Below are 16,224 nucleotides of genomic sequence, written 5' to 3' on the forward strand. Positions count from 1 at the left end.
GCGGGCTCTTGCATGATGGGCTCTGGAGGGCGAGAGTCAGCCAATCGGAAGCGGGCAGGGGCGGGGCTGGCCTCAGCGGACTGGATAGGTTCTTGGAGGGTAGTAGTGAAAGGCCCGGGGACCTTGGCCTCTAAACGCACCCGCACCTGCGCCTGCACCTGCGTTTGCACCTGCAGCTGCGGTTCACCTCACGTGCGCCTACACCTACGCGCTTCTTCCACCTGGCAGACGCCGATCAGGAAGGTGAGCACGGGTGACGCGATCCGCTAATCATGGCCTACCCGGGATACGGAGGAGGGGTGAGTCCTAGCCGCTTCGCCATCACCTGCGCCCTCGCGGGGTGCGGTGGCCCTGCGGGTAGTGCTTTGTGTCGGGTCCTCCCTCTGTCCCCGCTTCCTTGCGGGCCACTGGTTCTTCCCCTCCTAGCCGCACTTCGCGCTCGGAGCCTGGAGGAACCTGAAGCCACAGGTGCCCCTTTGTGAGGACCCGCCCTTTGCTCAGACATTTCCTTCCTGGAAAGAAGAAAAGAAACACTCATTTCTCTTTCTGATAATCTTTTAGTTTTGCCATAGACCCTCTTACTAAATTTTTGACCACTTCTTCTTTTTAAATTACATTACTTGTAGGGGCGAGGGATATAGCTGAGTGGCATAGTGCTTGTCTGGTGAGCGTGAGGTCCTGAGTTCAATTCTCGGTACAAAAACAAAACACAAAACGAAACAAAACCCCAAATTCCAACCCAAATAACAACAAAACAAAGCACGAAAAAATTACTTGTAATAAATGATGAAGTATTCTGTATACATCCTAAACGTTTCTATTATACCATTGGTTGTTTTTCTAGTTTGTTTTTGGAAGCGAGGAAGATTATTTGTTCTTAAAAACTTTTTCCTAGATCGCCTTTGAGAGCACTTGTAATTGTAGTAACCTGTGACTAGTTGTTTCCTTTTTGAAAGGAAGCCCAGCCGTAAGTATTTACATCGGTGATCCTCAAAGTGCAGTTCGCACAAGTGTGGGGTGAAGAAGTATATCGACTCTTATTATCTGTTTATTTTATTTAGAAAGATGGTTTATGCTTTGTTAATTATAATATAGGAGCTAACAGTGGCATATGATAGTGTTCTTCGAAGGAATTACTCCTTTTCCTGGGAGTAAGAATTAATTTTTAAGCTAAAGAATTTCCAGGCCCACAATGTAGCACATATTCATTCCTAAACTTGATTTACTTGTACACTTAGCCGAGTTCTCTTTGGCATCTTCTGATCTTCAACTTTGACCCCTGTGTTAGCTTTCCTCGCTGTAACCAGATACTTGAGAAAAATGATCCGAAAGAGGAAATATTTATTTTGTTCAGGGTTTCAGCAGTTTCGGTTCAGTTAGCTGACTGCATTGCGGTGGCGGAGGAAAGCCCCTTACCTTGTGACGGCCAAGCTTGGAAGAGAGGGAAGGGAAAGCTGAAACCAAGAGAGAGCTTGAGGGAGAAGGCCTTGACCAGATCACCCCCATGATCCCAATTCTTCAACATGCTGGTTCTTCTGCTTCTCCCAAACACCGAGCCTCATTTTTCTTGAGAGAAACAAGCTTCTGGTCCTCTTGAAGATGAAAGCCTGGAAATGACTCGATGCTGTTTCTACCAGGTTCTACCAGATGGAGCTCAACACAGGCCCTGTCTAGATTAAAGGGAAATCTAGCTTCTAAATGGGAAGAGGCACAAAGACTGTACAACTATCTTTAATCTGACCCCCAGGTTCTCAAAATTACTGGCTTGGGGAAACTCAGTGCTAAAAATTGGGAAAGGAGGATAGATAGAAATGATCCCTAAAAACAGATTTTTCCCTATCATACTCTTCATAAAACAAAATACAGTTGTCTTTCATGGCAGAAATGGAGATGCTACAGTAAAAGATCCATACCTGGGCTTTGGCACCATCTCAGTAGTACCTTTCCATTACTGAACTTATATTTAGTGTGGTCTCTCTTTTCATAAAACATCTTTAAATTTTTCATCTTTGTGTGCAGCTTTAGGGGAGAAAGGTCTCCTCGAGGACTTTAAATTATTGTTTGACGTCTAGGCCTTAGTTGTCCTGCACGTTCTTGTAGGCCTTGAGACCAAATACTAGGTGTTGATAACTACCTCAAGCTCACAACATAACATCCTTTTACTCCAGAGTTTATTCCTATCGTCAGATATTGATCCTGAAACTTGCCTTTTACTAACACCGTTAAGGGACAAATAATCTTTTGTGGAACTCTCTCTTTTCAGTAGTAAGGTGTATCAAATTATTCTAGTTGTGAAATTGTTAGAAATAGCAAAGATTTTACCCATGAATATTTTTTTTATAATTTATATAATTGTGTTAAGTCTCATTTTTTCAAATATGTTGATGTAAAGATGTTCATAGGATCTCTCTTTCTCTCTCTCTCTCTATATATATATATATATATAATATATTTTTTCAAGTTATATGATGTTATATATCTCTTATTTTTTATTTCTGAAACTGGTTTGCCTTGTTCCAGTCAGTCTTTTTTTTTTGAAAAGTTATATTTGGGACTCAATATATTGTGTTTAATATTTCCTGTTTTCTGTCTTGTATTTCATTGTTTCATACTCCACTTTGTCTGCCTTCTAGAGATCCAGTATTTCCTCTCTTTGTCCTTTCCACCTATACTTATAGCTATTCAAATCCCTTCTGTTCCATATTGTTTTGTCATTCTCCATAGTTGTATTTCTTTTCTCTTGCCATCTCCTGACAATCTGATCATTTTTCTATGATTCAGGTTAAAATTTCTGTTCAAAATGGAATAATCTAAAAATACCTCTTTCTCCTCTGAATTCATAAAATGCTGAGGAAAATGGTTTTGTAAGGTATTAAAAATATTTACTAAGTCTCAAAGTGAAAAGAAAAAAAAACATGATTATGGTAAAAACTTTTAAAACCTATATATTTTTCTGTTAAATTAAGTTGTTATTGGCTAGAGACTTATGTTTCTTTTAATCCTGGATAATATGTTAAAGAAGTTGGTCTCATTATAGGCTGTCCAATATTTTACAGCTTTTATGATATTTATGCTTTATTTTTAATAGACTAATAAGCATTTTCTATTAAATGAACTTTAGTAGGTAACTTTGATATTATTAATATTTTCCTCTTTTACTCTTATAGTTTGGAAATTTTAGTGGTCAGATACCAGGAACAGGTCCAAACATGTTCGCTGGTGGGTATCAGCCGGGGTATACACCGTATCCAGGCAGCTATTCTGCAGCCGATGACTCCATGTGGTCTTACTTCACTGCTGTTGCTGGTCAGGTGAGATGATAAAATTACTGCACACATATTAGTTTATTAAAATGGTTGCTACTTTAAAAATGTCAACTATTTTACTTAATGTATAAAATATATTTGAAATTTGTACTTTAAACATCTGTATCAAATTTTTCTTGAGTTTAGAGATGAGGGCAGTCATAACTATTTCTACTGGCATATGTTTATTTAAGTAAAAGAGAAACAAATTTGCAAAGTGAGGAAATCTGATTTGTCTGTATGTAGCATTCTTTCTGCTATGGTTCTAAGGTTACTTGTCCCCACTGGAACGCGGGTTGAGATTTAATTGCTATGAATTGGGGACTGAGTCCCACAGTCATCTTTGAAGATCTGCCCCCAGAGGCCTACAGATCTCCTACTAGGTCCCAGGCCCTCCTGAGGGGCAAGCCTTTAACACATGAACATCTGAAAGTTATTCAAATTATTGTGCTAGATGGTTAGTTTTTAGATCCATTGAAATCTTATGCAACTACTGCCTATATGTAGTCTAAAACATTTTTAGAAATCCAATCTACTTACAAATGAGGGTTATTTAAAAGCAGTGTGATAACCGGGCATGGTGGCACATGTGTGTAATTCCAGAACTCTGGAAGACTGGGGCAGGTGGATTGTAAGTTTGAGTTTAGCCTGGCAACTTTAGCAATTTAGCAAGACCCTATCTCAAAATAAAAATAAAATTAAGAAAGGGGTGCGGCTCAATGCAATGGAAGATCCTAGGTTCAATCCCTAGTACCACTAGGAAAACCGAACCGAACCGAACCGAACCGAACCAAACCGGTGTGAAAATCATCCCAGTAAAATGTGAGGTCATCTGGGGCAAATACTTGTTCCCCATGCAAATGCTGTCTCCCTTTACTTCCTAATTTTATTTCTACATAATGTGCCTAAACACATTTTAGAGATGGAATTTCATATATATGTATGTATACATACTACATTGTCCAGGTGGGTCTCCAGCTCTGGAGCTCAACTGATCTCCCACCTCAGCTTCCGGAGTAGCTGGGATTGGAGATGTGTGCCACTGTGGTGAAACACTGGCTGACTTGCTACATCCTCATCTTACAAAACTTTTATGATGACTATGTTTTTAAAAAAAATTTTTTTTGTAAAAATTTTTTTTTTTGCATAAAAGAATCATAACGCCTTTCAAGTTTCCTTCTTTTCTGTCTAGATTAGAATTTAGAGGAGTAGCCTTGAATAAGGAGGCTTGTTAGACCTTTGTGTGAAATGTTACAGAAGAGCCTAATACTTGAGCAAAAAAATATCATCAGACTGCAAAATTTAGTTCTCTTCATTTTAATTGGAATTTCTAGCAATTTCAGCAATTCAATTTTTTTCTGGAAAATTTTAAGTTTATGTCTTCTACGTTTTATTTAAATGATTTATATTGTCTATACAATACATTAAGTGGGGAATAAAATAAATGAGAATGAATGGTTCACATTAATTTAATCCTTAAGGAGAATAGCATTTTCTCACCTAAAAAGAGTTTAAGAAGAAAACTTGTAACTGTTAATTTTAGTGTAGTAGATTTTTTAAAATCAAAAAAGGAAAAAAGTCATTTACTACCTTTGCTTCTGTTTTAATAGTTTTTAGGTCTTTTAACATGTATGGGTGCAGTATCTGGAAATCCAGTGTTTATTTTCATCATCTCCTTGAGATGGTATTAAAGATGACAGCTCTCATAATTAATGTTTTCCTGTTGATTTCTGTTTAGAATACAAACATGAATTCCTGCTTTTTAGAAGTCTTGAAATACAATAATGGTTTGTAACAGTTGCTGTAGTAGTTAAAAATGAAGACCGATGATTGGTAGTTAAATAAATATGCCAAAAAGCCTTGTACAGTTGTTTTACTTTGAAGAAAAATTGTCTACTATTTGTGGCTTTGTTTTGAGACAAGGTCTCATATAGCTCAGGCTGGTCTTGAACTGACAATGATTCTCTTGTCTCAGCATCACAAGTGCTGGAATTACAAACATGCACCATCTTGGAAAAATATAGTTAATTTTTCCAATAAATTGTTAAACATAAGAGTGTTTGGATAATAATCTGAAGAACAGCAACAAAATATGTAGGAACTCCAAAAATTTGCTAGAAGTAATGGTGAAGAGGAGAAAAAGATACTTTTCTCTTCCAGCAAAAGCATCAGTGTAGCACGGGCTAGCCGCAAACTCACAGGATCCTCCTGCCTCAGCCTCCCAAGGGCCACAATTAAGGCATGTGCCACAATGCTCTGAAAAATATAATTTTTCTAAAATATGATTTTGTAGTTATAGAATTTAAAATTTAGTAAGAGCCCTCAACATATGTATGACAATGAAAGGAACATTTAGAAGAATATATCTCAATATTTTCTTTTATTTCTGTTAGAACCACCAGAATTGCTTTTAGTATCAATAGTTCATAATAGTTTTTGTTTGTTTCTTAGTTCTTGTGGAATAATATTTTAAATTTGCCTCCTTAATTTTCTGTATAGCTGTTGTGTTGCATTTGTTCTAATGTATGCTTCCAAATGAACTACTTTACATTGTATTTGTGTAGAAAATTCAATGAGGTACTGAACATAATAAGAATACTCAACCTGTTTCATTTGTCATTTCTTGTTTTCATGTAAAAACATTTGTATCCAATAAATTCAACCAATAATGTTTGGACAATCATCTAAAAACAGCAATAAAATAGGGAGGGACTCTAAAAAATTTGGTAGAAGTAATGATAAGAAAGAAAAAAATATTTCCCTTTTCAGTAAACGCTTCAAAGTGAAGTTTTTTCTTAGGAATAATCCCTCTTTTCAAAATGAGCAAAAATTGGAAAGTTTTTGAGAGTGCTATGCCTACACTTCAGGTATGTTTTATTTTAAATAGAAAACAATGGCTCTCACATATTACTGTGAAGTATTCTAGGACAGAATGATAGTGCTGTTTTTCTGAAGTGAAGGTAATGATTCATCACAGCATGTTTGTAATATTTCTTTCCTGTCAATAATTACCTGTAGAATTTTGTAGTTAATGCTTTGAAAATTGCATATTTGTTGATTAGCCTAGAGCATTCAGTTAACATCTCAATATGCTTTTGTGCAGCTGCACATGAAAACATGTTGTTTTTTAACAGGATGGTGAAGTGGATGCTGAAGAACTGCAAAGATGTTTGACACAGTCTGGAATCAGTGGAACTTATTCTCGTGAGATCTTCATTATCTAATTTTCCCCATACTTGAAATTTTTTAAAAATTTCATACAGTGTAATTTAAAGACTCAAACAGTTCTGTTGCCAACTCTTGGTGTTAATAGCTTGTAGTGTTACTACCTCTTAGTGTTACCAGTTCAGCCTTGGATTCTTTTGCTAAATTTGAGGTGGGAATCATGAAGAGGCAAGCAGTACCAACTCAGCAGGGTTTTGCTGAGGCATTGTTTGGGCATATGAAAGGGGGCACATGGGATTGGTTCTCGGTCTTGCTTTCCAATGATGGGAAGAGTAAAGCTTTATAGGCAAAAATGATAGACTTGTGTAGATGCACAATCCATTGTTGCACAAGATTGCAGAATTTCTGCACATATCTTGTCAGTTCTTTACATATTGCACTTGAAATGGAGATCTGCTTGAGTGGATTGTCTCCATTTATGCTCAGGTAGCAAAAGCAGGTGGAGTTGCTCTCTACTGCCACCCAAGTGACATACTGAGCGTACTGGTCAAGTTCAGGAATAGGGAGCCTTCCAAGGTTGCTGGAAACCTTGGAGGAGGAATCAGAAGCTCCTGAACCTGGACAGTGGTAGATCCATCTCCTCAAGATCTCTTACATCACAGATCACCTTGGTGGAGGAATTAGAGCCCTCTGGAATCTATGTCAGTTTTGCAGAACTTGTTATGCAAATAACTTCAGCATACGTTCCTGGCTTCCCAACACTAACCTGTCATAAAAGAGACCTCTTTCAATTTGTTTTAGATGACTTTTATGAAATTTTCTTCTAGATATCAAAATACTTGACCTTTAACAATATTATAGTCTCAGTTTAATGATTATCAGTTCATGTCATCCTCTGGAATGAGAATTTAACTCTCTTTTAATCTTAAAGTCTCTTTATCCTTGATCTCCACACAGGAATCTTTGCATTTTCCCATCCTTCCAATGCAGCTATATAATAACATCATTAGGTCAATAATCAACATTTACCTTATTTTTCCTATTTACATCCTGTTCACATCACTATCTTGTGATAATGTATGAATACTTTTCTTCTTTATCTAACTTTTCACTTTGCTTCACATTAATAGCTGTGAGACTCTTTCTCATCAGAGTGGGGCTTTCTACTCTGCTCTCTTTTCTGTGCACATCGGTCATAGTGGTTTTCTTTATCATCTTTCTGGACTTTTCTTTCCTCTCTCTGGAGCTGTCTTTCTGCTTTCTGTTACATTGGCTGTTTTCTGTTTATCTTTTATTTTTTGCTGTTGGGCATCAAGTCTGGGAGAACACTGTTCTCTATGTCTTTTATTTCACTTGAGATGTGGTCTTTCTAAATTGCCCTTTCTAACGTACCTTTCTAATTGCAGGGCTCAAACTTCTTTAGCCTCTCTGGGTACTAGTTTAAAGGCTGGTGTCACTACTCCAAGCTATTGCATTCTTTCTTCTGAAAAGGTTCAGTCTCTTATTTCAGTGAAATACTATAGCTTTAGAAAGCTTCTAGCTAAGAGAGAACACAGGAGGCAAATTTTTGAGCCCTTGTGTACCTAGGATTGTTTTCATTCTACCTTCAGAATTGTTTGAGCAGGTAGAAAGTTCTAGGTTAGAAACCATTTTCTTTTTTTTTTTTTTTTTTTTTCAGTGTAAGGTTACATATAATACAGAACTACAAAAAAAAAGCATAACAGTAAGAAATCACCTGTTAATAGATTACATATTATCATCTTGGAAATAGTTGCTCAAATAGAAACCATTTTCATATAGACGGTTAAAAGGATCACTCTTGTTTTTAGCCTCCATCGTGGGTTTGCTTTCTCTTTCCTTCCCCATATGTGATTGATTTTTTCACACTGGAAGCTTGTGGATGTCCTCTCTTTACCTTTACTGTTCTGAAATTTCATTTGATGTAGTCTTGTCGGGGGAACTCAGAGAGTATATTGAGTTGCGTTCCTAAATACTTCTTGGGAGTGTGTGTGTGTGTGTGTGTGTGTGTGTGTGTGTGTGTGTGTGTGTGTTTGTGTGTGTTTTCCAGTGATTTTCTCTCTCTCTTTTTTTCAGTGTGTATTATTTGAATTGGACTGGGTTTTCTACCTTTTTAAAAATCTTTTTCACTCTACCTTTTGGAAAATAATCTTTTACTTTCTAACAACTCTTTTGGGTCTTTCATTTATGCTGTTACGTTTATAAGAACTCTGTGTTTCTGTATATTTTTTCCCTGAATGTTTCTATAAGGAATAAATAGGTTTTTTTTTTCTTTCTAACATAACATTTCCTATTTCAAATTTATTTTTATCTTCTCAGTTTGTATGATTATTTTTCATGTCTTTTCTTAATTATTTGATGATATTTTGTTGCTTGTATTTTACTAAAACACTGGCTATAAGACATATCATTATGAAGTGCCAATTGTTGGTCTACTAATTCAGGATATGCTTGGCTGGAAAGTTTTATTATGGATTTTTGGATATGCCTTTAGAGATTTTCTTCTGAGTGGTTTTTTTTAGTTGATTTGTCTGGAGAGGAGGTTCTTCAGTCTTTTGTAAAATTTCAATTGGTTACCTTGTTTTGCTAGCTCATACCAATGTGCCTTGTATCCTATAGTCCAGAGATGGTTCCCAAGAATAAAACAGCAGACTTTTGCTTGGGTGAGAGTAAGTGGGCTGGGCATCCCCTAAACAGAGGTATGGGATGTTTGGGAACATTAGATGCTCCTTAAACAGACAGCATGCAGTTCTTTTTTTATCTGCACCTTCACACACATTTTCAAAAGTACTGCTAATTCTTAGACATTTGGAGTCTTGACCAAGATAACTAGGTGCCTTTTCAGACTTTCTCATTATGAGTAAATATTAGGTTAGCTTGTATCTGTTGACTTTGTAACTTGCAAAATTTTCTTTTTTACTTTTGTTTCTTCTTGCACTCTCCTTTTTTGTAAAAGTTTGTGTTTTGTTAAAAAAAAGTAAGCTTTTCATTCAAATGGGTTGTAAGGAAAGGGTGTGCACTTCTTTGTCAAAAATACTTCTTTTTTTCCATTTACTTTTTTTCCTGTTGTGAAATTGAAGATATCTGTCATTTAATTTTTTCATTTATGATTATCCATCTACATTTTACCATTTCATGATTGTGTGCTATATAAATTTTAAGTACAACAGATTATTTTGTAAAAAGATGGAATACTATCCCGTAAATTTCTTAGGTAACACTACTCCATCAAGAGTTTTTGTTTGGAAGTCATGTTGAGTTCCAATAGTGATGATTTCTCTTATTAGTTGTATAAACTTGGGAAACTATCTTATTGAACATCAGTTTCTTCATTTGTAAAATGAGGGCTCTAACACATTTGACAAGTTTACTGTCATGGAATGCACTCTTGGAAACACTAAAGTAGTCAGTGAGTGAGTTATATGTTGACCTGTAAATTTGAAAATAGTACTGTACACCCAACAGTCCTACACCAGCACTATATTAAACATTTAAAGAAAATCAGCTGTCTTACTTTGTAGACTATTTTATCATTTTTTCTAGTGGATCTAAAATTTAGCAGAAATAATTTATTTTTAAAAATTTCAAAATGCACTATCCAGTATCATAATATAAATTATTTAATTTTAAATTTATCTATGTATTCATTTAGTCAGTCATATTGAAGAACTGATAATTAAGAACTTTGTAAGCTTAAATGACCTATAATATAATATCTCCTTTATTATATACATTAATTATGATGTAATTAATCTTAAGATAAATCATTTTGTTAGTTGGATATAATTGTGATATAATTAGAAAATTAAATATTTTCTAGTTGGCTTATTATATTACTATCATTATGAATGTGTTATTGTCTCTTTTAATAACCCTTGACTTTAGGATAGTTTATGTTGATTTTTCCTTTGTTTCCTCTCTTTCAAGGAAAAACAGTTGCTCCAGATTAGAGACATATCTTTTTTTTAATTTGGTCTACTGCAGTAAGCTTCCACTTCCACTGTAGTGCTCTAAACTCTTTCTAGTGGTATTTAAATTTCCTAATCTTGTCTCCATTTGTCTTCCTGAAGTCCTCTTGTACCACTCCTTAACTTGTACTCTGATTCCTTCAAGATTATTTGATTGCCTATCAAACCTACTTAAACCTCACCTATCAATTTGTGATATGAAAACTGAAGGCCTTTCTTTATGGGCTCCAGGCAAAGCCACGTGCTTTTAAACACTTCAAATACATTGTCTTAGTTACCTTTCTCTTGTTGCTGAGACAAAATACCTGACACTAAAAATGAAGGAAAGAAAGGTTTATTAGGCTAACAGCTTGTGGAGTTTCAGTCCATAATCAGCTGGCTCCAACGCAGAGTGGCTTGGCACAGGGGCAGCACTTCAACGGGGCAGAAGACAGCAAAGAAATGAGGGCAGAAAGGGGGTAGAACATCTTTTCTTCCCTTATACTCTAAGCACGTCACCATTCCTTGCCCCAAGGAGAGTGTAGCAATCACAAAATATCTTGTGCCCTCCTCTTGCACAGAATGAGGATATTTACAAAGTACAGATCCTTACTGAGTCTCTTAAATTTCTAAACATCTCAATTTGACACAGTATATCAACCATAACACATATCTATCAGTAATTTTGAGTTATTTTATATTTACTTCTTTAATTATTTTAATTCCATTACTAGATATAAATGGTTTGAAAACAGTATTTTGGGGATTCGTTTTTTTTCTTAGTATAAATGTTTAAAATTTATGAAAGTTTTTTGATTATAGTGGTTGTGAATTTTTGACAACTATTAAATGTTTTGTATCAGAAGTAGAGATGTTTTTATCATTTTACATAAATAAAACTTAAAAGATTTTAAATCAAATATTGAATATGTTTTTGCAGCCTTCAGCTTGGAAACTTGCAGAATTATGATTGCCATGTTGGATGTATCCTTTAATAAATTAGAAACTGCTAGACTATAGACTTAATACTCTGAATATCAAGCCGGTTGCTACTTATAAGTGCCTATAATGTAATAAAGAAGGTTGAGAAATACTTTGTGAGATCCTGTTTGAAGTCTTGACAGTTACATGGTTATGTGGAAATATATTCATGTGGTGAATTAAGCTATTCTGAAGAAGCATATTTTTCAATCATTGATTTGGAATTTTGGGTCAGGTAAATCCTCCAATATACGAGAACTTTATTTTTGTTAATAAAACTATCAGAGAGATTATACAGGAAAAATGGGATTTAAGGAATTCAAGGATCTTTGGGCAGCTCTTAGTGCCTGGAAGCAGAACTTTATGACCATTGATCAAGACCGAAGTGGCTCAGTGGAGCATCATGAATTGAGTCAAGCCTTTGCTACCATGGGTAAGAAAGCTACATTTTAAAAGAATCTATAAAGCTAAAGAATCTTCATTGCTTCAGTTGGCTAAGTAATAACGATTATATATAATCTTTTTACAAGCAATTTAGTTAGTTTAGGTGCAAATTTGTAAGTAAATTCTGAATAAAGACTTTTATAAAATTACTTTTCAAAAGATGAATACATGGATACATTCTGAATTTCCTCTAAGTATATTTTAATTGATTTTGATTTGGCTTTTCTGAATCAATGACAAATCTCTGCATTAGCCTATAGTCTGTAATCAAGAGCAAAAAGCATTTATTTTCTTCCTTTGTTTTCTTACATGGTACACATACAAGGTCCTAGGATATTGCATTTTAAAAAATATGAGTTTATTTTCATTTATATTTGATAAACTGACCTTCTTACTCTAATTTCTAAAATTATAATATACAGTGATGTGTAAGTTGCTTATAGTTAATGTAGCTTTAAGTAGCCTTGTTAATTGTTTTTATGATTGTAGTTTTATTTACTTGTGTCTTAAAAAATTTGTATAAAAATTAATGTTTTAAAAATTAAAATTGAAATTTACTATACATATAAAATTATCTCAAATTACAATTTAAGGCACTCAAACTGTTGTTAAGGCACTCAAACAATTGTTTTGTTTTGTTTTATAGGCAAATATTTGAATTTAAGAGTTAGGGATTGTCCTGGCCATACAAACATGCATAGATCAGTTTTAGCTCCAAACTTATCTTTAATTCAGTGTAAGGTGAAAAATTAATACAGTCTTAGAAAAAAAGAAATATTCTAAAGAATTCACATAAGTGAATGAAGAGGAATTCTGAATTATTAAAATTTGCCATATTCAGATATGGTATAAAATATTCAAATTATCTTGCTGAGAATACTAAAGGAAAATTATAGACATATTATTACCACATTCAGATTGTAACTCTAATGGGAAACCAGTTGCCTTTTCGGGTAATATTTTATATATTGTTACTCATTTAAATTTACATTTTTTACTTTACTTTTAGCAATTTTCCTGTTTCACATTTTATTTCTTTTCTTACATTTATTTTCAGTTTTTTTTTAACCTTTGGAAGGATGAGTATTATTTTTTTACATGTCCCTATCCATCAATATACTGAAAATAATATTTAGCTATGTACACATCTCACTAAATGGATCCTAGCGATATAACAAGTAGAGCACATTAATTGTTATTTCTTTTTATAAGTATTATATTCTTTTTAAATTTCAGTTTTTATGTATATTTTAAAGTATAAGTTTTCAAACTGTAATATGTATATATTTAAAGCTAATTTAAACAAGTATATTAAAAAATTTGTGTTATGGATAAGAATTTACAATCAAATAATTTTAGAGACAAGAAGACTGGAAGAAAGAGCCCTCCCTAAAATATGTGAAGAAATACAATAAAAGGCTATAGGATAAGCAGGAATAGCATTTTCTTATTTCTTCTATTTCTGAGTAACCATGCTTATCCTCACATTTTCTTTAGGTATAAAAGACACTTTCAGTGGCAAATACAGGATTTGAATAATAGTTAAGATCATTAATAATCTTTCCTTTGATAGGCTTTGAGAACTGTAAACTGGGTTTGGGGATGCAGTCTTGCAATCCCAGCGCTTTAGGGGTGCAGGAGCCCAGCCTGGACTCATAAGTGACTGCCTCACAATATAAAGAACTCAGGGTGTAGCTGGGTACAGAGACTCTCAGTCCCCAATGCTATGTAGCAGATGAATTAAAGAGAACTAAGTGAATGCATAAATACTTAAGAAGTTACAGAGTGGAAGTAGTAGAGCATTGTCCCTGTGAAATAGTCTATAAAATCTATGAAATATCCCTAGACATTATTTCAAAATCAAAATTATTTTAAAAACCCAAGAAGATAATACATATTTCTTCTTCCCTTTGACTTTATTAGAAAGTTAGAATTGTGTTGTTCATGAAATGCTAAATAAGATTTAATTTGGTCAGTCTTAATATCAACGTATTTTATCTCTAAAGCATTATTTTTGTGAGATAAATTATGGAAGTTAATTTATTTTCTGATCTCACTAATCAAAAAGTTAACTTGCAGTGTTTTCATGGTATTTTAAAAAAAATTATTAATCTTTTTTCCTTAGGTTATAGACTGAATCCCCAAACAGTAAATGCTATTGTTAAACGTTATAGCAAGAATGGCAGAATTTTCTTTGATGATTATGTTGCTTGCTGCGTGAAGCTTCGAGCATTGACAGGTATTAACCTTTTAAAATGGGTTCAGAGGGCCTGGGATTTAGTTCAGTGGCATAATCACCTGCCTTGCAAGCACACGGTCATGAGTTTGATCCTCGTACCAAAAATAAAATAGGGGTTCAGTATTGTATGGCTGTTTTTGTTGTATACTGTCTCTCTTTTCCTACAGAAAGTATATCATAATATGTTTTTCCCTTTATTCACTATTAAACCTAGTCAATGTTTTAAAGCTTTAAAATTAATGAATATAAGTAGGGAAAAATATGACATCCAGGTTGTAAAAGCTTTTCTTCATAATTAAGTTGCCTGGGATAATAAATCTTTTAATTCTCCATCCAATTTAAAAGATAGTTTTGGAAGGTATATCAGTCTGGGTTGAAGATTGTTTTCCTTTAGGACTTCAAATATCTCACTTCAAACTCTCCTTGATTTGAGGGTTTGTGTTGAGAAGTCTGCTATGATTCTGATGGGCTTTTCTTTATAGGTAATACGGTTCTTTTGTCTAACTGCTTTTAATATTTTGTTCTTATGCTGAATTTCTGGAATGTTGATTATTGTGTGTCTTGGTATAGATTTATTTTGGTCATGGCTATTTGAAATTGTATATGCTTGATTTATTTTTATGTCAAATTCCTAGTGTAGAGATTCCTTAAAAGAACTAGGATTAGAGGTTCCATTTCAACCCAGTTATTCCCCTTTTGGGTATCTTCCTGGAAGAATTTAAAGCATCACACCACAGACATATATGTGCACCTACATTTATAGCAACACAGTGTGTAATAGCTGAATCTTGAAAACAACCCAAATGTTCATTGTCCAAGAAATGGGCAAAAAATATGTATGGTTGTTTTTTTTTAAATAATGGAGTACTACTCAGCCATACAGAAGGATAAACTGGAGACTTTTATAAGTAGATGAATATAATTCGAGACCATACTCATAAGTGAAATAAATGAGACCCATAGGTATAAACATCATAGTATCTCACTAATGTAAGAGATTGAATGAGTAAAAAAGATCCAAAATATACAACAGATATTGTGAATTGGGGATAAACTGTACAAAAGAAAAGACAAACTATGATGGGGGGAAGGGGAAAGGATGAAAGGGAAAAATATGCATATCCAAGATAGTTATGATAGTTATACGGCTAGTTTCTTTTAGTTCATTGAAAGAAAGGTTTGTGCTAATATTATTTGGAGAAGATGTCGTGCCTGTATTTTGTATTTAAATAGCTAGTATAAAGACAACAATATGCAATGTATTACTTATTGTAACTCTCCTATTGACTTGTGCTGAAGCTGTTTTGTTATTTTTCTCTTTAAAAGTTTTCTTAATATTTAATTAAATATGAAATTCTTCAGTCTCTGTACTTAGAGATATTAAGTATTTGAATTTATAAATGTCAAATTATAGTTTTAAAATGTTATTTCTTGGTGGAAAGATTTCTTTAGGAGAAGAGATCACTTGCAACAAGGCTGTGTGAATTTCACATATGACGATGTGAGTATTTTGCTTAACCTTTTGATATTTATACTGTGTTGTCAAAGTGTTCTTAGGTATCTGAAAGTTCAGTGATCTGATATACAAACACTGTTGTTGTTTATTTACTTATTTTTGCTGTACCCACGACTGTCACACTGGGTTACATACCTAACCCTTTCTAAAATTCTTTATTTTGAGCCATGGTCTCACTAATTCATCTGGTTCCCCAGGCTGGGATTGGATTTACAGTCTTTCCATTTCAGCTTCCTAGAGTGCTGGAATTACAGGCACGAAGCTTGGGAAGAAATCATATAGTTAATAGAGCATACTCTTTTCTGTGTTTTTTCAGGGGAACTCAAATAGAAGATTGAATAATGGCTTAAATACCAGTTTTACTTTCTGTTATATACAAAAAGGCTCTTTTATGATATTTTGGCAGTTTGCCTTCCAGGTTATTTTAAGGATAAACATTATCATTTTTTATGCTGAGCAGCTTACTTATAGTAATATTTCTAAAGCAGGGTCTTTTACTGTATACCAAATTATGAAATTGCTCATTTCTCATTTCAAATGGTTTCTATGAACCTAATTCCAGTTTTCTTTTTAATTGAAACTATAGGAAGTAGTATTTTGCATATGTTT

The 16,224-nt window shown here is 34.0% G+C and overlaps 1 protein-coding gene across 2 annotated transcripts in view; it reads left to right on the plus strand.

Moving 5' to 3' along the window:
* Window positions 1-16,224, plus strand: part of Gca (grancalcin) — an 18,910-nt gene continuing 2,686 nt past the window's right edge. Inside the window, exons 1-7 of one of the 2 annotated variants that reach the window (XM_063259175.1) lie at window positions 1-243; window positions 3,168-3,311; window positions 6,440-6,509; window positions 11,376-11,419; window positions 11,702-11,849; window positions 13,986-14,099; window positions 15,542-15,600. In XM_063259175.1, coding sequence (XP_063115245.1) covers window positions 13-243; window positions 3,168-3,311; window positions 6,440-6,509; window positions 11,376-11,419; window positions 11,702-11,849; window positions 13,986-14,099; window positions 15,542-15,600 — 810 coding nt within the window. In that variant the 5' untranslated portion in view covers window positions 1-12. Of the gene's footprint in view, window positions 300-3,167; window positions 3,312-6,439; window positions 6,510-11,375; window positions 11,420-11,701; window positions 11,850-13,985; window positions 14,100-15,541; window positions 15,601-16,224 lie in introns of both variants that reach the window. The other variant, XM_003478673.5, reaches the window with a different exon arrangement.

Source organism: Cavia porcellus, unplaced genomic scaffold, assembly GCF_034190915.1.
Source record: "Cavia porcellus strain 051 isolate PalLab524CR breed Dunkin Hartley unplaced genomic scaffold, mCavPor4.1 scaffold_12, whole genome shotgun sequence".
NCBI lineage: Eukaryota > Metazoa > Chordata > Mammalia > Rodentia > Caviidae > Cavia > Cavia porcellus.